Below are 22,368 nucleotides of genomic sequence, written 5' to 3' on the forward strand. Positions count from 1 at the left end.
CGGAAAAAAGAGGAGGATTGGCAGCAGTTAGCTCAGGACTAATCTTCCTCAAAAACAAAAGAAAAAAAAAAGTACTCCTTAAAGCAAGCATAATGAAGGAAATAATTCTAATATTTAAAAACAAAAAAAGCAGTATCAAAAACTGTTTTTTGTACATAGCTATCATGTTACATACCTGCTGAGATTCTTGTAAAAGCAAAATCAATTCCATTCTCACAGATGCAAGACCCCCACCATGGGATCCATGAAGTATGCAGTAACTAAGAAACATCCTCAAAAGTGACTGATATTTCAAAAGCCACTGTCTTTTTTCCTGAAAATTTTCTCTCACTTGTTTCGCTTTTGTTTGGTGAAGCAAATCTTCAGCATCTTCGTTTAATCCAAATTCATCTCCACTTTTGCCAAATGCAGACTGTAATTCTTCGGCATCTGAACAATAGTCACAAGTCCTCTGAAGAGCTATCACCTCTTTTTCAAGCCAGTGGTACAGTTGGTAACGCAATTTTCCACCATCGATTTCATAGCCAGTAGATAAAGTACGAAGTTCTACTGTGAGAATCTTTAAACATGCTCTAAATTTTAATTGAACTGCAATTATATCTTCTGATGGACTTAAAATGTCATTTTCATCCAGTGTGCTGAGAGATTCTGTGTAATTAGAACTTGTTTCACCTATTTTTTTTCCTATTTTTCTCTGTAAAGGTTTTAGTTCTTTCATTGAAATAGGGAGATCCTCATTTTCTTCATCATTATCACTGTCCCATTTTAATTCTAAAGAGTCATCCTGAAATACAAAACTTGGTTGGCTCCAGTCAAAAGAAAGAGTGGAGTTTGACTGCTTCTCTGAGGAACCCTCTGAAGAAGATCCAAAACCATTCATCAGTGACTGTGAATGATCAACAGCAGAAGACTTATCTTCCCTTACATCCAATTTCAGTGGAGAAGAAAGAGAACAGTCTTTACTAGTATCCAGAAAACTAGATGTTCTAAAAAAAGGTTTTGTTTTCTTGATGACTTTTGGGATCTTTGATAATACTTCCAAAGCTAACATGGGGCAGCCAGCTTTTAAATGAGCACTGGCAGTAGTAAAAAATAATCTTCTTTCACTTAAACTAATTGTTCCTGCCAGTTCACTTTTTCCTGTTAAACTCATGTGTGTGGAAAATGCATCAGATGATCCAAAATGACGTCTCAGCAAAAGAGGATGTGTTCTTAGATAATTGTAGAAATTAAAAACTGCAGGATTACAGGCTGACGACATGACTTGATCTGAAAGTAAATTCATTTTATGAGCCAAGAAAAATTCTTCAAATGTTATACTGTAGTCCTTTTTCTCTACTATGGCACCTTTATCTACCTGGTCTTTTGACAAAATTTTATTAACAGACCACACTTAATACACAGCATTGAACAGATAAGAACACATTTGTAATGAAAGTGTTCTAACACAGTAGGAAAACAAAGGTTATGCTGATTTCACATCTCTTCAGGTAATAATCTAAGATAATTTAAAACATTCACTCACACACTCTTAGTTCTTTTTCTCCTACCCTCTTAGACACTCCTTCTCAGAATGCTGTGATACATCTTCCTCATCTTCTCTACCTCTGAATGTTGAGAGTGTTCTAGAATTTAGTGCTTGACTTCTTTTCTATCTACACTCCCTGGGTGAACTCATATAGTCCCATGGCTTTAAACACCATCTATATGCTGATGACTTGTACATATAGTCCCATGGCTCTGAACATCATCTATATGCTGATGACTTGTACATCTCTATTTCCAGTCCCAACTTCACCCTGTAAATCTAGACTACTATATCCAAAGACCTACATTACACTTCCATTTATATGTACAAATTCTTGCCTCAGGGTCTTTTCATTTAGTGTGCCCTTGGCCTAAACCACTCTTTACCCAGATACCTACACTGACTATTTGTTCATTTCAATTAGGTCTCTGCTCAAAGGTCACTTCATCAGAGAAGTCTTCTCTTTCTAAAACAACACTCCCCAAAATCTGCTCCTAGACTTCCCTGTGTCATTTATCTATTGCTCAAGCTAAAAACCCAGGAATTATCCTTGACTCTTATTCTCTCCACATTCCATATCCAATCCAGTCCTATCTAACCAACCTTAAAACGATATTCCAAATCCAACCACTTCTCTTTGCCTCTACTCCTATCATCCTGGTCCAAGCGACTATTATTTTTTAAAAGTTTCTTCTATAATTCAGGGTTTAACTGGCTCTAAAAGTATCTGATCTTGTATTCATCCCAAATTAAAATACATTTTTGACATGAATGCGGGTAGGTATGGAAAAGTGAAGGGAAAAGGTGTTTTCTTTTCACTCTTCATTACATAGAGGCTAGTCTAGAAATCTTCAGCTCAGATGGCTAGGAGAATTGAACAACTGAGTAACGTGGCTTTCTGATAAGTTTCTCATAGTAAGACACATGATACTTTCTGATTAAATGATGTTATGTCAAAAGCTATGAACTAAAACCTTTTCTAATAAGTACTCCAAATGATAAGATAACCTATTATACCAGCTACCAGACACAACTGAATTCTACCTATGGAAAAATATTTGAAAAGTATATCCTATGATTTTTATATGAATTTATATAAAGAACTCCATTTTACACTAACCTCTAGAAAACCTTTAGCAAAGTGGATTCTAAAACAAAAACTATAAGTAGGGCTCAAAAGACTACATTACAAAAAATTCTCCACCTCACTCACCTCATAAACAAGACAGTCAAGAATTTATTTAAAGATTTTTAATCACACTACTTAACTTTCTTTACACTAAATATATTTATACTATAAAAATTACACAACTGAATAACAAATTCACTAACTTCCACCTAAGATAAACTGACATTATACCAGTATTTTCTTCAAAACATTTATATTCAAATGTTGATATACTTATGTACAATACATCAATTTCATAAAAACAGAACATCCAAAGTCCTTGGTTTTAAAATAATTTATTTTTCTGGGGAGAAAAAAAAGCAAAAAACTACATATACATAACTCTGTGTCCCCAACTAAACCATAAAGTTTTAGACCATGTCTTCAATTTGCTTTGTACTACCCTTAGCACCCAACAGTGTGTTCTGCACCTAGCAAATACTAACAAAATTCTTTTTTTAAAATAAAATTCTTAACCATTAATATCTTTGGAGTGTAGCTTACCATCATCCTCTCTGATAGGTTGCTTTATTAATGTTTCCAGAGCACTACCATAATCTTCCAAAATCCAATATGCCATACTCCGAAGAAAAGGATCATAATGCGTATTTATATTCAATGAATTGAGTTCACTGACAGGAGAATCAATTCCCAAAACTTTTTTACGTAAAATACATTTATATGTTGCAGATGTATCAAATTCAGACTCATAAAGTCTTGCTATTACAAGAGCCAACTGAATGTCATTCAATTTCTCAAGACATACCTTCAGAAAAAAAGAAAAGAAACATTGTTTATAAATAAGCAGGGGCATCTTTTAAGATAAACTCAACTGACTCACTAATAACTAGACAAACACAGGCTTTATTAATATCTGAAATTAGTGAACAAAGATAATAACAAACAAAACATATATACTGCTTGCTTTAGCATATCCACTCGACAACATTTATGCTAATACTTGCAAATCTACCCACTAGTACTAAATATATATTTGCAAAAAGAATTAGCCCAATGAGGAAATAATGAGTAATTCCTAATAGTATCAATTCAAATGACATACATTGTTCTATTCTTGAACTTTTACTCTTCCTCATCTACATCAGCAGCAGACTATAGTGTTTCCAAATTAAAAAGTTGTTCTGAATCACTCAATAAAACTGAGCAAAAGGTCAATTGAGATAGAAATGTTATGCTATCTTAAATGTTTATAATTTTTTAAGGTTTACTGAGAAATAATCAGTTAAAATTCGCTAAGGTTCATGAACTAAGGCATAGGCAAATACAGATTCAAATATGTTTCAACTGATAGGACAAACTTTTTTTTTAACCTGTTCATGAGCATTCTTAAGAGGCAGATCAATTACCTATCTCTTCTAATCAACACAACTGGGATAATCTTAACTCTGTATAAATACCATTCAAGCTAAATGACAAAATTTTAAGTCACTATTAAATATTACCAGTTACTTTAGGTATTTAGCCTTGTGTTATTTCCACTACATTTAAGTTGAAATTAAAACCAAAAACAATTAAGCCCTAGATAAAGAGCTTAAAAAGATGACAATACTGTTTTCAAAAATATTTCATTCATTACCTCAATTGCATCTCTGAGGCAACCAGCTAAAAGAAAAAATGCGGCAGAATGTTCAAATCTTTGTTTGCCTAACAAAGAAAAAGCATTCTTTAAAGCTGCTTTACGCCATCTCTCATCCTCAAAATTATGTCCAAAAAACTGTGTCATCTTGGTGTCTTTTTGCGATCTACAAAGGAAACAAAGGTGAAAATTTTGGAACACAATGTTTCTACATCAAAACCAATTTTATAAAGACTTAAAAGTTAAGACTCAAAAGAAACATTTGCCAGTTTGTAAATTACTATACATCTACTTCTGAGCAAAAAGAACATTTATGGTAACCATTTACTTTTGCATATAAATCTCAGAGATTATTGAAAAAATTTCTTTCAAACAACAAAGAGAAGTGCACTAGCAGCACTGTGAGAAATTATTTTTAAATTCACGCAAAATATATAATTTACATAAACTTCTGTGCTACTTTACCATTTAAACCTCATCTATCACCTGTATCCCTGCTGCCCACCTGATGCTGACTTTGGTGATCAAAATCTAAGGAATTTGTTCTGATTCAAAACAATCCTGAAAGATCTAATCTCTTACAAAACTGATCAGTGCCATATTTCCCCGCAAAGGTTGCTGTTCACATGGATTCACTTAGAACTGAAGCCAAAACAAATAGTGAACTACTTACGATAATCATGTTCACCAAGTGTTACTGAGGACAAGTGAAAGAGAAAAATTCTACGTGACCCTAGCTCAAGAATGGGGTCAGGGCCCACAGGAGAAGGGCAGTTTGGAAGAATAGCCTGGTCCATGAGGTCTTAATAAGGCAGAGGGTAGATATCTGTTCCAGATTCCACCAGTTCATCTTCCCCACTCCAGATGCAAGTTTCTGGTTTAGTTTTTTGTTCTACAGGAGCATCAAGAGAAGTTCTTAAAATAAGCAAAAAAAATGCTTTTCTGGACTGATAAATCTGAAAATAAACTGAAGTGATCTTATCAACATTCTTCTGCTCTAGAAAACACCTCGGCTTTTTCCCTATGAAATTGCTCCTTAAATACGAAAATAACTAAGAATCTACATGAATCACACTAACAAGCACAATAAATCTTTACTCCATACATTTATTCCTCATAAAAAAATTTTCATTTTGAAGCAGTTTTCTCACCTACCTATATAATCCCCAAATCACAGCTTTCTTTTTCATGGCAAGGTAAAAAATGGCAGCATCTAAAGGATCATTCTTTCTATAAAAGGCTGCTTTGGCTACCTATAAGTAGAAAATATTAGACAAAATGTCACAGAAACAATTTTTAAGTGAACAAATAATTTCCCACATATACAAGACTGGTACACATTATCTATTTAAATGCTCGATAAATACAGAAAATATGTATATGAATGCATGCACGCATGTATATACATATACATATTTATTTTATAATTACAAAAGTAACTTATGGCAGTAGCCTCCAAGGACACAGACAGGTAGAAATGAGACTATGCTTTTCATTACAAGCTTTTTTGTACTATTTTATTTTTCTAAACATGTATATATATATTATTTTGTAAAAACCAGACATATACTACTAAACAAATGTGTCAACTAGCAATTTAAGAATTAGAATATAGATTTAAAAAAATTTTATCAACATGATAGTTTGAAATATAAAGACTAAAAGCATTTTACTGTTTCAAAAAAAAAGCAGGAGCGAAAACATGGAATGTCATTTAAAGAAACATCTAAAATATATTAATTAATTAATTTTTGTATCAAAATAAAACACTTACCTTTTCTATGCATTTACGTAAGATACGAGTATTCCTGACCCACCACCCTACACCCATAGCTCTTAGTTCAGACCAAGTGGGATTCTCTCTCTGCATTGCTGGCAACATGTTCAACAGTTCTTCTTCAGCTACTGAGTGAAATGCCCAGGCAAAATGACTAGTAGACAGGCCTGAAGAAATGTGAAAAATAATGGTTATAAGAAATATAAACATGACTATATAATGATTACCAGAAATGTGTGTTCCATATTTGCCATAAAAATGTCTAAACTTTATATGAGACTCACAGATTTACAATTAAGTGTTTAGGGTTAGAGGGAATATGGGTTACTTTTTTTCTTCCTTCTCCGAACAACTCTATCATTTCAATATTTTCTACAATGAGTATATATTTTCTATAATTAAAATATAATTTTTTTAAATATAAGAAATAATGCCCATGGCAAATACCACTGTGTTGAGGATTTCTTTTCGCTAGGTATTATACATGATCTTTTCTTAGAAAACGAGAAACACAAAGCATTATTCTATACTGGTATGACTCTTCAAAGCTGATTCTCATCTTACTTTGGTCAACGTTTATTTTATGGATTTAATTTCACGGAATTAAAAAAGCATCAAGTAGACAGTATAGTTTGGTGAACAGAACTAAAAACTGCAAAGACCCTGGAATCTGAATGCATACATTAAATTCCAGCACCATCCCTAATCAACCACATAACTTTGGCCAGTTACTTAGTCTCTTGATTCCCCCTCATCTACAAAATGTGAATAATCATAGCACCTACCTTATAACATTGTTGTGAGGATTAAAAGAAATAATATAGTTAAAGCGTTTAGAATAGAATCTGGCGCATAACTATTATTATCTCATATCACTATACTAGTAAGATACTTTTTATATTTAGACAGCATCATTTACATCAACAATTCTCTCAACCTACTGGCCCATACATGTTATTGTTCAGCTTTTATTTTGTCTCCTCACAGTACTTTTTATTTAGTATTATTTAATGAAGTAAATGATTAATTATTAAGTTGTGGCTCTGACATATACGGACTCAAGTTTTTAAGCTAATATCCACTGTCAAGCTATCCGAAATGCCCACTCTACCCAAGTCTTTGGAAATAACGACATAAAAATTAGGAAGATAAAACAGGGGCTGGCCCAGTCGTGCAGCGGTTAAGTGCGCACGGTCCCCTTCAATGGCCTGGGGTTCACTGGATCGGATCCCGGGTGTGGACATGGCACTGCTTGGTAAGCCATGCTGTGGCAGGTGTCCCACATATAAAGTAGAGGAAGAGGGGCATGGATGTTAGCTCAGGGTCAGTCTTCCTCAAAGAAAAAAGAGAAGAAGACAAAACAAAACAAAACAAAACACCTATGCTGTGACTGGATCATTATTGTAAATTATTTTTAGATTCCTATTCTCTCTCTAACAAATTCAATAATTTTTCATAAATAATTAAAGAATTTGACTTGGAATTTTAAGCTTTACTTTTCCAAAGCTGAATGCAAAATGAGGGGAAGGAGGAAGCAGAAAGAGAAGCAGACAGAAAGGAAAAGAGACAGCAAGAACAAAGACCAATGAGCAGAAGCTAACCTGTAGAGTCCCAATAAGACTGTTTAAACCTCAAGATCCAATAATGCTGGAAGCCAGCTCTCTCTCTTGAACTTCCTGGGCATTGAGCAAATAAATATCCTGTTTTGTTTAAGTTACCTTAAACTTAAGTAAAGTATTTCTGTTACTTTGTGAGTCCTGATTCACAGGTTATGAGAGTATCTGAAATGTTATTAAACTAACACCTGAAACACACATTAATGTTAACAGTAGTTTTGGGGGTTGATGGATTTTTATTTTCTATGTTTTGTACTTTTTGTAAAATACTTAAAAATTGAATATGAATTATTTCTATAACAAAAATGTTATTCAAATTTGGAGGAAAAAACTGAATTGAGATAAATGTCAAAAAGGAGAAAAAAGAAAATCTAAAAAGGAAATTAAAGAGAATAAAACGATACTAATTGGCCTTTAATGTATGATACATTTGAAAATGTAACACAGAATATCCAATTGTCCAATATCCATTTCTTCATTAACTTTTTCCATCTACCAAAAAATTCCAATGTTTTAAGCAAATAAATAAATATTTTAAAAAATAAATGAAGGAAACTTAGTACATGTCAAATTTATGATCATTATCATAGCTGGGCAAAAACAAACTTAAACGTTCTCAAGCCTCTCCTCTTCTACTGGCCTTACTTCCTTTTAATAGATTACTACCAAAATCACCTTGGTGAAGGAGTTGAGCTCGATACGCTGGAAGGGAAGTTGTAAGAAAAGTATGAAGTCGAACAGCCAAAAGAAATTTTAACCCACATTCATCAAGAGTTTCTCCACCTATTAAAAAAAAAACAGTATTTACTTATTTTTATTTATAAAAAACCATTTCATTAGGAAAACATAAGTAAATGCTAACAAGTCTGGCAAGCAGCATACGACACAGCACCAAAGACAGGGACACAACATTCTGAAACTGACAAAAGTTAGTCTAATTATCATCTAATATTTTTCTATACAATTATACATTATAGAGAAAAGCAGTAGTATAGTTAAATAATTTGAAAAATAATAAAGAAGACAATGAATTGACTCAGAGTCTATGACATTTTTTATATTCTGACCTTCTCTGATCTGAATCTTAGTTAAATTAAAATGTGACTGAATTCTAAAACAGTTTAACCTTCTCTGTGGTGCACTTTACAATATTTTCCATACTGATTCAAGTCATACATCCATCCCAATAATAATAGTGCTGCTAACAGTGGAAGAAACAGTTATACGGTGGGAGGGCCTGATTTTTACTTTAAACAATTAAAAAATAAAATGCTAATAATAAATTCACACTAAAAACTAATATCTACTAGGAATACTTCTTAAAATGTCACAATTATGACCAACTTATTCTTTTCTTAAATTTTTAATTATTATTTTTTTCCCCTTAAGTTTACCCCATATTTTCCTTTCAAGCATAGTTCTAGAGATGCATCCTACTGACCTACATGTGGTACAGAAGGATAGACTTGTTAATTTCAGAACTTATTTGAGATTTGACGGGAATTCTACATTCAAATTTTTTAATAACTCAGGAAATTAAGAAGAAAAAATACTCTCTCTGGGTGAGGAAAATACCTAACTATATTATGTTTACTTTTGTTTTCTAGATAGGAATATACATTAATGCTAATTTTTTTAAAACTTCAATATTTTAAAAACCAAATTAATAGTGGATTATTACAACATGAGAAGAAAAAAAGCAGAAAGCACCTTTCATTTTCAAGTATCTAACTATTTAATAAGAATGTTAACTCGTTAAACTCAAAAGGATTCAGTTGGATCTTTAACATTCTTAAGCAATTAGGTAAAAATAACAGGCCATAATGAATCTTCGTGCATTTTCTCAGAGTACTATGACTTATGGGATAAATAGTATACATTCAAGTTAAAACTATTGTGAAGGCAGCAATGGTGATTTTAAAAACCTTCATGGGCATCATTTTTATAACAATTATTTAAGATTATTTTCTATGAAAATAGGTAAAAATATTATCATCAGTTTTTTCCTCTAATCCTATACCCAATTTAGTTTTACCTTGGCTTCTGTCTCTGCTTTCTCCAATATCAGTGCTGGTTGTTGCAATCGTATCTGCTAAGGCCATCAAAGACATCTGCTCCATCCGGCTGAGTCCTGGTAAACTAGAATGAAGTAAGTGGCCAGAAAGAACCTGAGCATGCTCAGGACCAAAGTAAGTCGGACTGTATTGTGAAAGGTCAATAACCCTGGGCTTTGTATTTTCTTCATCTGTCTCTAACATATGACTATCAGTCGTTAAAGCTGAGATCTGAAAAAGCTCATCATAACTTTCTTTTGAGTTATTTAAAGTACTCTGATTACTAGATTTCTCCAAAGATGAGTAACAGCTATCATCATCTGCTGCGAGTAAGGCATATAGAGGAAGCGGAGGGACAGAATCTATTTCTGTGTAATCTGTATTTTCACTCTTGTTGAATGCCTGGGGGTCTCTGGTTGTGCTTCCACTAGCACTGATAGTGAGAGACCTAAGGCGGCGTTCGTGATTGGATTCAGCTTCATTAAGAGCCACAACTTCCCCAGCAATGCACTTGACAAGATGTGACAAGATGGCCTTTGCTCTCCGAACTTTGCCAAGATCCATGAGTTCCAACAGCTGCAAGGGATGGTACTGAGGTAAAGTTGGAGAAAGAACATGAGCTGCTTCAAAAAGACCTGAATCTTCCATATCCACAGAAGAATCAAATGCAGTTTTCTTTCCACAGATTTTCTGTGCAAGACTAGTCATGGATCGAGTCAGAGCTTTCTTTGGAGGATGTAATCCAGAACTTGATGAGTTACTCTGTTTTATTAAACTTATTATAGATGGAGTGCTTCCACTGTACGAATCTGTTATAACAGGTTCTTGTTTAGCAGATGGCTGCCACTGGGAATATACATGCATTTCACAATCCATTCCTACCACCAGGATGCCATCCCGTACCCATGATAAAGAAACAGGAAAAGGTGGAGAACCTTCCACAGAAGAAACCAAGTCCACAGTTCGTAACAGTACAAATTTAGAAAGAGGCACAACTTTAGTACTCTCCCAGAGGGGAAATGCCAGGCTTTCCTTACCAGTCTGTTCTTGTACCTTGCCAGCCAGGGGTCCATACATAAAAAGTTTTGATCCAATTCCTACAGTCAGGATATGAGAACCATCTTCTCTAGACATCCAATCCAAGTGAACTAAATGTTTTGTGTTTGATGTGATACTCTCTTTACTGGATAAATATACCTCTTGTTTATTATAGGCCACTAAATTGCTATCAATACTAATGCCAGAGTCCAACACTGTATTTAATTCATCTAAATGAACTGTCTGTTCAAGGACCCAACATGAACCTCCTGTAGACTCACATTCAAAAATACTTACATGCATCACAAAGTCCTGAGAAGATCTACTATTAGGTGCAGGCTGCTTATATGCTACTGCTAAACGATTTGTGTGTGCACAGCTAACTTCTACAGGCCTACCAGGTACAGTTATACTACTATTGTTCTCAAGTCCATCTTCAATAAGTAATGGCCATTCTTCCCAAATGTATACAAGATCCATTTTTCCATTCTCTGATGTGGCAGATTCTCCACCTGTTACTCTGCATCTCCAGAATCTTACTTTCTCATCTGAGCATGAAGTTGCCAATAAATAAGGAGCACTGCATATGGGATATATGGAAGACGAACTCAGATGTCCTAAAATAAAAATAACCCATTGACAAAATGTCAAATTTGGTTAAATATTTCTGTTTTCACGTACTAACAGTTTTCTTCTTTTGTATGAACTACTGTTAACAACATGACAGTCTGTATGTAGTTTAAGGGTCAACAAGATCAGTAAGAAACTTTCGATGACATCAAAAATGTATACAAAAAGCACAGTATTACCAAAACCTAGAGCTGAAAGAGAACTCTGAGATAATTTACTTCAATTCCTGTCAAGGTAAGGATCCTTGACCAAATGTGTTAAGTACCCTATGCCTAAATCAAACAGGTAGAACAAGGCAGAATTAGAAAACTTGAATTCTAGTCCTGGTTCTCAACCCAGCATTCTTTTCACAACTCTTTGCTAGTTTTATATATTATTATAAATCTCATTTTAACAAGATCAATACATTTAAAAAAATTTGTCAACATTTATTGGTTCCTTCTCTTTAATATTTTTCAATGCAATTTCGTGAATGGCCCACACTTACCTAAGTACTAAATGGGCCCACCATGATTGAGGTGTATTTGATATAAATGATGCTGAGAAGATTCCTAAGCGGGACCTAACATTTACTTGGACTTAATGTAATTATATACTGCTAATTTACTAAACCAGGGGTCAGTAAACTTTTTCTTAAAGGGCCATACAGTGCTAACTATTTTACGCTTGCTAGCCATAGGGTCTTTGTTGCAACTACTCAACTCTGCCATTGTAGAACAAAAGCAGCCATACACAAAAGTAAACAAATAGGTGCAGCTACGTTTCAATCAATCTTATTGACATAACAGGCTGATGGCCCACAGTTTGCCAACCCCTGTCCTACGCTTTTTTTTTTTCTTTTTAAGATTGGCGCCTGAGCTAACAACTGTGGCCAATCTTCTTTTTTTTTTCTTAAAGATTGGCACCTGAGCTAACAACTGTGGCCAATCTTTTTCTTTCTTTTTTTTTTTTTTTTTGGCTGCTTTATCTCCCCAAATCCCCCCCGGTACACAGTTGTATATTTTAGTTGCAGGTCCTTCTAGTTGTGGCATATAGGATGCCGCCTCAACATGGCCCGATGAGCGGTGCCACGTCTGCGCCCAGGATCCGAACCAGTGACACCCTGGGCCATGGCAGCGGAGTGCAGGAACTTAACCACTTGGCCACGGGGCCGGCCCCTGTCCTAAACTATTAAACATAAACCACTAATTATCACAGAAATGTTATATAAAATATCTATTGTATTTTTAAAAGCACACTTCAACAGAACTGTAGTAAAGTTTTTAAAAAACAAGTCCTCAAGGAATATAGCAGTATTGCAAAAGGACACAATTAGCATTGTCCGTTGGTTTCTCTGAGCTGAACAGAGCATAAAGAGCTTATCCTTCTCAACAGTCTTGATTAAAAGAAAAAATTCTTAAGATGAGGAAAAAAAGTTTTTACCATATGCTATTTTTGCCAAACAAACAAATTTTTTGTTTTTCCTTAGGACTTCTTTTGTTTTTACAAATTCAACTTGGGCCTAAATAAGAGGATTGCTTTTAGAAATATCTTCAGTTTCTCGTATATTTGCCATATTATTTTAACTGGAATTCAGTAGTGAAGATCATACTGTTCTAGCTAAGAATAACAGCTCTCAAAATTGTGTCACTGCAAAAGTCATTATTTTTCAAACTTTAATTTTCCTTGCATTGATGCCTCTTTTATTAAAATATACAAAGAAACAGAGTGTAAAAATTGTCAGAACACTGTTATCCCTATTCCCACTAATTTCACCAATTAGAAAAGATTAAGCACCTGATAACAACATGGCAATCTGAAAAGCATTCAAAGTTATCAGTCAAAAAAATGACAGAGAAGTAGAAAAGATCAAAAACTCACACTTTGACTATGAAAATAAAAGAATTAAATGATAAAAAGATGGATTTCATTTTGCTTTTCTTGATACCCAGAACAGTGGTTCTCGATCTTTTGTGGGCATTAAAATCACCTGGAAGTCTTGTTAAAAAAGACTGCTGGGTCCCACCCCAGAATTTGTAATTCAGTAAATCTAGAGTGCGGCCCAAGAACTTTTATTTCTAACAAGTTCCCAGATAATGCTGATGCTGCTGATCTGGGGACCACAGTTTGAGAACCAATGCCCTAGGATAAGAATAATAAATATATATCAGAAACTATACACTCAGAATCCTTCATAGCACACAGCTCCAGGTAGCCACTACCAGTATTATCAAAATTGGCAAATAAGATGCAATCTCGTTATTATCTCTGCCCTAAAAACTTTCACTTTGTCTTCACAAAAGGATAATGAAAATTTGTTTTAGACTAAACTGGCTGACAAATGCCATGGTAATCTGAAAACATAATGAGAAATTTAACTTTCCCATTTAGGGTACTTCCTTCCATTTTTGCTTCTGTGTGGATTTAAAAAGAGATAGTTGTACCTATTTTTAAACACCTACTAAACACTCACGGATTACAAAGTTTGATGAGTGTATTTTCACAAAATTTACAAACCTGCTGATGGTTTAACACTTATTATCTCAACTCCTTCTGGCAAGTGCAACTCTTGGCTATAAACCATTTCTGAAGACAGAGTCAACTTGCTGGTACTCTGGAGATTTGCTCTGCAAGCCTGATACTTCTGTGAAAAAGGAGACAGGATCTGCTCTGGAGAAGAAGAATAATGTTCTTCTTGCTGCCAAACTGCTTCAGATATTTTAGTATTTACTTTTTCATCTATAAAACATAAAAAAAGAATGAAAGACCAGGGGGAACCCTATAAACATTACAATTGCTACATTTTATAATCCAAAACTGCCTTGTAAAAGATAAAAAGCAAACATATCAATATGATTTTTTATAGCAAGAAAATCAGAGAACCATTTTGTTTTTAATTAAATGAATAAACTATAATTATTGTCACTCAATAAGACTAGCTTTGAAAATATGTACTGAACTGTCTAGCCATATATAATTTGTTAATTTAAGCCTACTTAAAGTTCAGGGGGAAAAAAACACCAGACTCACCCAATGAGACAGGAATGGATTTTAAATGTAAATTCCACATCTGTAATAATGAACGGTTGTCTTGAGTACACTCTATTACAATTAGGTAGAATTTTTCAGAAAATCGATTAGATGAGCTGCCTGTTGGTATCAATGATATTTTTCACTATTAACATGGATAAACAAACAACTTATTAAATATATCAAGTTACAATAACTGAATTTTTAAAAAAATTCAAAATTCTTGTCTAAAGTTCCAAACATAAAGTGGCATTATAGAATGTAATCAACTTCTTTACCATGTGAATTTATATTAACTTAAAATCTTAACAATTAAATGTATGCTATGCTTAAATGTCATTTTTGAATTGACTTAAAAGATCATATATTAAAGTCATCACTATCACATTGTTCACATATAAAGTAGGAAACATCTGAACAGATAGGAACTATGGGATAGATACTTTAAGTGAACATATCATGAGGAAAATTGTGTTGCCAAACATATTTTCAAGTAAACAAGTTCCATAATAGAATGACCTGTTAATGATGTTTATCTAAGGACCAAAATGTAAGTATTTGTTATACCACATATTATTCAAGAAAATCGTTCTTAGTCAAACTGCAGAACTTAAACAGCACACAAGTTATTCAAAATAAACAAATGCACCTATGTAAAATATATCATAAAATCAGTGGTTCATTACTGCCTGAAAAAAAGTGAACTTTTCTTTTCTTTTTTGGTGAGGAAGATTGGCCCTGAGCTAACATCTGTTGCCATCTTCCTCTTTTTGCTTGACGAAGACTGTGCTGAGCTAACATCTGTGCCAATCTTCTTCTATTTTGTATATGCAATGTCACCACAGGATGGCTTGATGAGCAGTGTGTAGGTCTGCATCTGGGATCTGAACCTGCAAACCCTGAGCTGCCAAAGTGGAGTGCACAAACTTAACCACTACACCACTGGGCCAGTCCGTGAACTTCTTTTTAATGGCAGACTTTAATCCAAGTTTTCTTAATTATAAGCTAGTCTTCACTATGTACAAAATTATGTAAAGAAAAATTATACTATAAAAACTAAGAATATATTTTAAAAATCAGACAGCAACTGTTACTAGACTGTAATAATTTATCTTTTCAAATTTGCATCAGAAAAAAGTTTTCAAAGGAATACTCTGGGAAAGAAAGATAACCATAAATATCTGAAATCATACTGTGTTAAGAGACTAAATGAAAATATAACTTTGGTAATGCATTCTGGATAAGTTAGGCATTTACATTACAAGAATGAAGAGGAAGGAAAGAATAAGGATTATAACAAAAGAGAAAAGAAGAGAAATCAATCTACTTCTGATAATTTTACTAACAAGAAATAAAGACCCAACAACAAAAATATCTTTAAAACATTTCTTCTCTTCTTGACATTAGAGTAAAATAAGATGAAAACATAACTCCTTGGGTATCTCCCCGGAAACCCTGATAATGAAGATAATAGTTTTTGAGTATAAGAATTCTCTGAATATTTTTTTAAAAACTTAAAAAAAGTTAAAAATTGAAGAATCATAGAAAAGAAAATGCTAGAATAGATGAAGATCATAGCAAAACTCAACCTTAAGCATAGGAGAGCAATTTCTTTAAAAAGTGATAGAGATGTGGATTAACAATATTAATATTCTTATCAATATTTTAATATAAAAAGAAAAAAGAGAATATTTTGTTGATATAAACGACCCCTTTATTCTGTACCTGACATCTTTATTCACCATTTTTTAGCATCTTTCCAATATTATATTCAGAGGTTACAAAAGCACTTTAAGTGTTTTTGTACAGTTCATGAATTCTCATGGAAAATGACAGAAGACTAAGTGAAAGCAGTGGCATAAAATTAGACAATCAACATAAAAGTGCAGAACTAGAAAGTGTACTTCTCAAAGGAGATAAAAAATAGAAAAAAAGTGGAACAAAGAAATAATGTAAGAGAGAAGTAAGGAAAATTAGGGCCAGCCCAGTGGCGCAGCACTTAAGTTCGCACATTCCGCTTCATTAGCCTGGGGTTTGCCAGTTCGGATCCCAGGTGTGGACCTACACACAGCTTGTCAGGCTGTGCTGTGGCAGGCATCCCACATATAAAAGAGTAGAGGAAGATGGGCATGGATGTTAGCTCAGGGCCAGTCTTCCTCAAAAAAAAAAAAAAAGAAGTAAGAAAAATGATTTACAGTGAACACAGAATGTAGTTATTACTATTACCTGAGGCTTGGTAACTGACTTTTAAAGCAACAGGCACACACCGTAAGGTTGCTTTATAAGGAAAGTCATTTTTGAGTTTGGTTTGGCTTTGTCATTGAAACTGATGACCAAGAGATTTTAGCTTTATTTTGCTCTGCTTTCCCTTATGCAAAATAACAGTTAATATCAAGTGGAGGGGTTTAATAAAATTTTAAAACTGTTATAAAAGTATTAATAAAGACAATTAGTCTTTAAATTATAACTTGAAGTTTTAAGTTACTGCTTTAAGTTGTAGGTTTCTAAAGGGTCACGTGTCCATATTATCCAAATTATTAAGGCAGGACCCCATCTATAAAAAGAGCACTCACAGATTAATCATAAAAAATACTTCTACTATGTTTTTTAAAAAACATAGCTGACAAACTCCTTTAATTTTTTCATGTTGATTTCCTGGTTAAGAATAAAAAGATACTGACATTTTTGATAAATAATGTCACAAATCTACATAGAAACATGTTAACTTCAAAAAGATGATATGAAACATTATATCAATTTATCTTTATTAACTGCCTCACATTCTCTACACAGTATTTCTCATTACATAAAAAATTCTTTCTTACCTGCATCAAATAATACTCTGTCTTTTCCCAGATTTTTTTTCTCAAGGTTATTCAAAATGAAGTCTTCTTGAAAAACATGAAGCAGCTGGGTTTTTCTGCCTTGCTGAATGTAAATAAATACCAACATAAGTTGATATATATGCTATTTATCTAATGCTAAGTGGCCAAAAAAATAATACTTACAAGTTTGGTAATGGGATCTAATGCAATAATGCATCCTGGCCTGGCTGTTGACTGTTGACTTACGATGTTAAACACTTCACCAACATATTTCTGTTTTTAAAAAAAGGGATATCTCCTTTATTAAACAATTAAATTAAGAATAATTAGTAACAAATAATGTGAAATTTCAGACATAATAGATAAATAATAAATTCAAGTAGGGCTAAATTAGTTCACAAGTCCCTTTCATTATAAACATTCCAGGACTTTACACCTTACTAGGAATTACAGAGGAAGGAATAAGAGTTACAGCTCAGCTGGCACAGAGAAAAACAAAAGCAATGTCTGGTAACCGTTAGGGGGGAAAAGTATTTTATATCCATAAATGTGGAAGACTGACTTCAATCTCGTGGAAATGTTCTAAGTCTCAATGCCTTTTAAGCATTAATTTTGAGGTGAGCAGGATGGAGTTAACAAGTTGACATACTGTTCATATATGCTGATTTCTTAAGCCACTTGTGTCCTGACTGCTCTAGTGAAGGTCACATTGTTAAATTCAATCTTCATCATACTTGATCTATCAGGAGCATTTGAAGCTGGTGATCACTCCGTCCTTGAAATAATTTTCTTCACTTGGCTTCCATTATACACCACACTCACTCCACTTTTAACAATGGAATGCCCCAGGGTTCAATCCTTCTATCACTTCTACTTTCCAACTATATGCTCTCCCTCAGTGATTTCATCCCGCTCCACAACTTTACATTTATATTCTAACAACTACTTATTTTACATCTTCAGACTGGGCCTCCCTCTAAACTCCAGGGATTAGCCTATTGGGTCTCTTGGATGTCAAACAGGAATCTCAAAATTAACATGTCCAAAGGCAGGCTCTTGAATCCCCTTGCTCCTCAAAATCTGCTACTTACATATTCTTTTCATCTCAACTCAAAGCAATTCTATTATTCCTAGTGCTCAGACAGAGACCTTAGGAGTTACCCTCTTTTTCACACACAAACCCCATATCCAGTCCAATCCTGATTATTCCATATTCAAAACATATCTAGATTTAACCAATTCTTATTGTCTTTATCATTAACACTATCATTCTAAATCTCTTTGACTCTCTCCTGGACTACTGCAATAGCTTCCTAAATTCGTTTCTATGATTCTACTTCTGCTACTCATGTCTACTCTATACAGCAATCAAAGTGATCCTTTTAAAACCTAAATCAGATCATATCACTCTATCATTCTCTTCAATGGTGTCTACGTTATTCCAAGTAAAAGCCAAAGTTACCACAATGCTCTATGAGGCCTTATATGATCTCACCAGGCTAACTTTCTGACTTCATCCCTGACTACTCTCCATCTCACTTACTCTGCTCCAGCCACAATGGCCTCCTTGCTGTTCCTTTAGATACAAAACATGCTCTGGTTTCAGGATCTTTGCACTGTCTGTTCCTCTTCCTGGAATATTCTTCCTCTAAATATCCACATAGATAGCTCCTTCATCTCCTTCAGGTCTTCAATAAAATGGTATCTTTTCTGTGAGGCTTTTCCTAACCAGCACCTTACTTGGCACTCCCACTACTTTTGCAACACTATTTCTCTCCATAATATTTATTAATATATTTTACTTTTTTTTCTATATCCCTTCACTAGAATGTAAGCTCAGATTTTTGTCTGTCTTGTTCACATCTAAATTTCCAGCACTTAAAACAAGTGCTAAAAAATAGAAAGCCCTCAATAAATACACGTGTTTCTACCAAAACACTACATATGTGTTTCGAAAAGCCCTGCATTCTGCAAAACTACACATTAAAAATAACTTAGGGGAAAAAACTAGGATTGGAGTAGACCACTGACACTTATGTAATTTTGTAACCAGAGCATTAACAAAAAGATTAATTGCCGGCTGAGGAGATGGCTTGAATCTCCTAAACAGGAAGCTCAGTATAGCTAAAAGTTACCTCTGGGGATATTTAAAAACAACAAAACCGAAACAGTGGAAAAACGGGCTTGCTGGATGTGCTGAGACAATGCAGACAATGGTGGGTTGCTATTAGTTGGGAATATGAAGAAGTGCCACCTATCATAAGACAAAAAGCTTTGCAGTAGTGTTGAATGGACCCCGGCCTGTGTTGCAACCAAGCCGAGAGCTTTTTTCTTTCTTGGATAAGATTAAAACTCCACTCCTAATGTTACTCCAGCTCCCCCTGCCTGGAAAAAACTGCAAATGAACCAACATAACTTCCACATCATACTGCTAATAGTCCCCGTTTATCTTTGAGCAAAGAAGTATTACAAAAACACATATTGTAGGATACTAGACTCTACTTTTGGAATGAATGAAGGAAATGGTTTCTTTTTAAAGGAGCTTAGAATCACAGTAAGAGTACAATGCAAATGTGAAAAAAAACTAAAAAATATACTCATATTTATTACAAATTATATGTCACAATTCTAGAACACGCCCAAGAAGAATCAAGTATCTAAAAACATCATATACTTAGTTTTCAAAGCCATTTACTTACAGAAATTTCAGGATTAGAAAGCTCATACAGAAGTTTCTTGGCATCAATAACTGCTTCATATAGTCTCAGATATTGTCCATCACTTGCTACAAAGCATGCACTAGGAGAGTTGCAATATGCACCTAGAAAGTATTTACATTTAAAATTTAACCCTTATGCGAGAATGTCAAAAAATCTAAATTTCTTAAATAAAAATAAGAATGCTTACCTAGACAGTAACTGGGTATAAGAGTGGGCAGCCACGCCACATTGGAAAATGCAGAAACATGAAGAGAATTAATCCTGGCAAGCTCAGAAACACCTCCAGAAAAAGATAATGGCCCAACTGGATCAACCCTCCAAAGAATAAGCTCACTATAAACTGCATTGGGGTCCTGAAAAGCCACGTCAACGGTGCTTTTATTCTGTTGTGCCAAAGAACAGTCTTCAATATTTATAGCATCATAAGGCTGCTTTTGGTTATCAACATCTGGTGTCCTTAATGCATTATGGTGTGACGTTGTCAGCAGTAATGGTAATACTGAGTGGCAAGCTAAATCATTAAGATGAAAGCGATGACCACAATATCTGGATTTGTGGGAAATACTGAGAACTGTAGAAAAAGCAGATTCCTCGGCAAAACTGACCAGCCACTGATTCAGAGAGCCATCAGCGTGCTTTGAAATCATCATAACATTAGGGGTAAAAATACTTAATTTTAAACTATTAGTTGATTTGCTGTGACCAGAAGAGATAAGCATTGATGTGGAACGCGTGAGGCTAGAAGGTTTTTGTTTCCCTTGCTGAATAGCCAAGTCAACATTCTTGGTACAGGCATACATCACTATGCTTTTACAGAGAGAGTTTGCATCACCTGTGGGGAAAGCTACAGGAATTCTGGAAACAAAGGACACCTAGAATTAAGAAAGTGAGCATTAGAATGTGTGAAATTATATAAGGAAGTATTCCAAAACAGTACCCACATTTAACAAGAAGTAGCTCTCCAGAGATCATAATAATAGTACCTGAACTTGACGAAACATACCAGGCTGGTATTCGTCCAGCCAATCCACATGCCAAACCAGCAAAGAACCATCCATGGGATGAATACTGAATAGCATGTCTGCATTTTTACTCCATTCAGACAGAAGTACTTCAATCTGATGATCAATGGCAGCTGATGGTAATGGTACAAAACTTGAGTTTGGTACCATTTTATCACCACCCAATTCCTTCTTTTCATGATTTATTTTCAGATCATCAACACCATCATCCGTTTCTATAAGCAAAAGTGTTCATGAACCAAGTAAATACAATCAAGCTATTACTATAAATTAAGAAACATAATACATTCAAGATGAAAAACATAATAGTATTCATATAAAAAAGAAAATTGGCTCCCCTTTAAAAATAACTTTGCTTCAGGAATATAAGGCCATTGGAGTTAACTCAGTAATCAGAAGGTCTTTAGGACTAAGTCAGTGGATTATTGGCAGAAGGACTAATATTGGACCATAAAAAGGCAAACTTGTTTCTAAATCCAAATGTACCACAATTAACTACTCAGAAGTAAGACAAACTACTTCTCTGGACCTTTCTTTAGCTCATGGTAAAATGAGAGAGGTGGAATTGAGGCTACAATTCAGGGCTGAATTTTTAAAATATATTATTCAAATATAATTTATACTTTCTTCATAATATCAGATTTATCAAAATCTGAGTCTGCCACACTAGCTATCCTCTAGGTGTGTGCACTTATAACTGATATGACATCTTAAATCATTCTAAAGGAATACATTTATAGTGTCCAATTTCCAGATTTCCTTCAACACAATAAGTATTTAAAAATAAACTTACAGGTAAATATGTATATTTTTACCTCTATTTTAGAAATCCTGTTCCCTACTCCTGGTTAGGAATAGAGAGCCTTTCTTAAAAGAGACTCTCAAAAAATTTTAGACTGTTTATAAGATTTAAAAAATTAGTGAAGACACACAAATCATTAAGAAAAAGAACAGAAAACTAGGCAAAGGGCATGAAGAGGCAAACCCCAGAAGGGCTAAAATAATTCTGTTCAATTTGCCTTAAGAAAATGCCAAGTAAAACAGGATGCCATTTTTGCCATCAACTGGCAAAAAGTAACATAATGAAAAGATCTGGTGTTGGCAAGGATGTGAAAAAAGGATATTTGAATATACTTAGAGGGAGTATAAACTGGTAAAACATTTCTAGAGGGTAATTTGGCAGAAGTTATTGAAATTTAAAATGTTTACACTCTGGTAATTCCACATCTAGGAATCTACCTTATAGAAAAATTCACACACAGATGAAAAGATGTATCATTATACCATTATCAGTATAGTGAAAAACAATTTAAATGTCTATCAATAGAGGAAATGCTAAAGTTTTCTCTTGACATGGAATACTCAGGAGCAGTTAAAAATAATG

The 22,368-nt window shown here is 34.0% G+C and overlaps 1 protein-coding gene across 5 annotated transcripts in view; it reads right to left on the reverse strand.

The window, feature by feature from the left end:
• The window catches only part of DMXL1 (Dmx like 1), a 137,916-nt gene that overhangs the window by 67,029 nt on the left and 48,519 nt on the right, over positions 1–22,368 (reverse strand). For all 5 annotated transcript variants that reach the window (XM_070233202.1, XM_001504549.7, XM_003362834.5 and 2 more), the window contains 14 exons: positions 20,946–21,199; positions 20,150–20,834; positions 19,942–20,063; positions 17,426–17,515; positions 17,243–17,345; positions 14,418–14,537; positions 13,905–14,126; positions 9,722–11,395; positions 8,362–8,469; positions 6,068–6,237; positions 5,449–5,546; positions 4,294–4,459; positions 3,201–3,462; positions 176–1,269 (listed from right to left, as the gene is read on the reverse strand). In XM_070233202.1, the coding sequence (XP_070089303.1) occupies positions 176–1,269; positions 3,201–3,462; positions 4,294–4,459; positions 5,449–5,546; positions 6,068–6,237; positions 8,362–8,469; positions 9,722–11,395; positions 13,905–14,126; positions 14,418–14,537; positions 17,243–17,345; positions 17,426–17,515; positions 19,942–20,063; positions 20,150–20,834; positions 20,946–21,199 (5,168 nt within the window). The remainder of the gene's footprint in view (positions 1–175; positions 1,270–3,200; positions 3,463–4,293; positions 4,460–5,448; positions 5,547–6,067; positions 6,238–8,361; positions 8,470–9,721; positions 11,396–13,904; positions 14,127–14,417; positions 14,538–17,242; positions 17,346–17,425; positions 17,516–19,941; positions 20,064–20,149; positions 20,835–20,945; positions 21,200–22,368) is intronic.

This window comes from Equus caballus, chromosome 14 (genome assembly GCF_041296265.1).
Source record: "Equus caballus isolate H_3958 breed thoroughbred chromosome 14, TB-T2T, whole genome shotgun sequence".
NCBI lineage: Eukaryota > Metazoa > Chordata > Mammalia > Perissodactyla > Equidae > Equus > Equus caballus.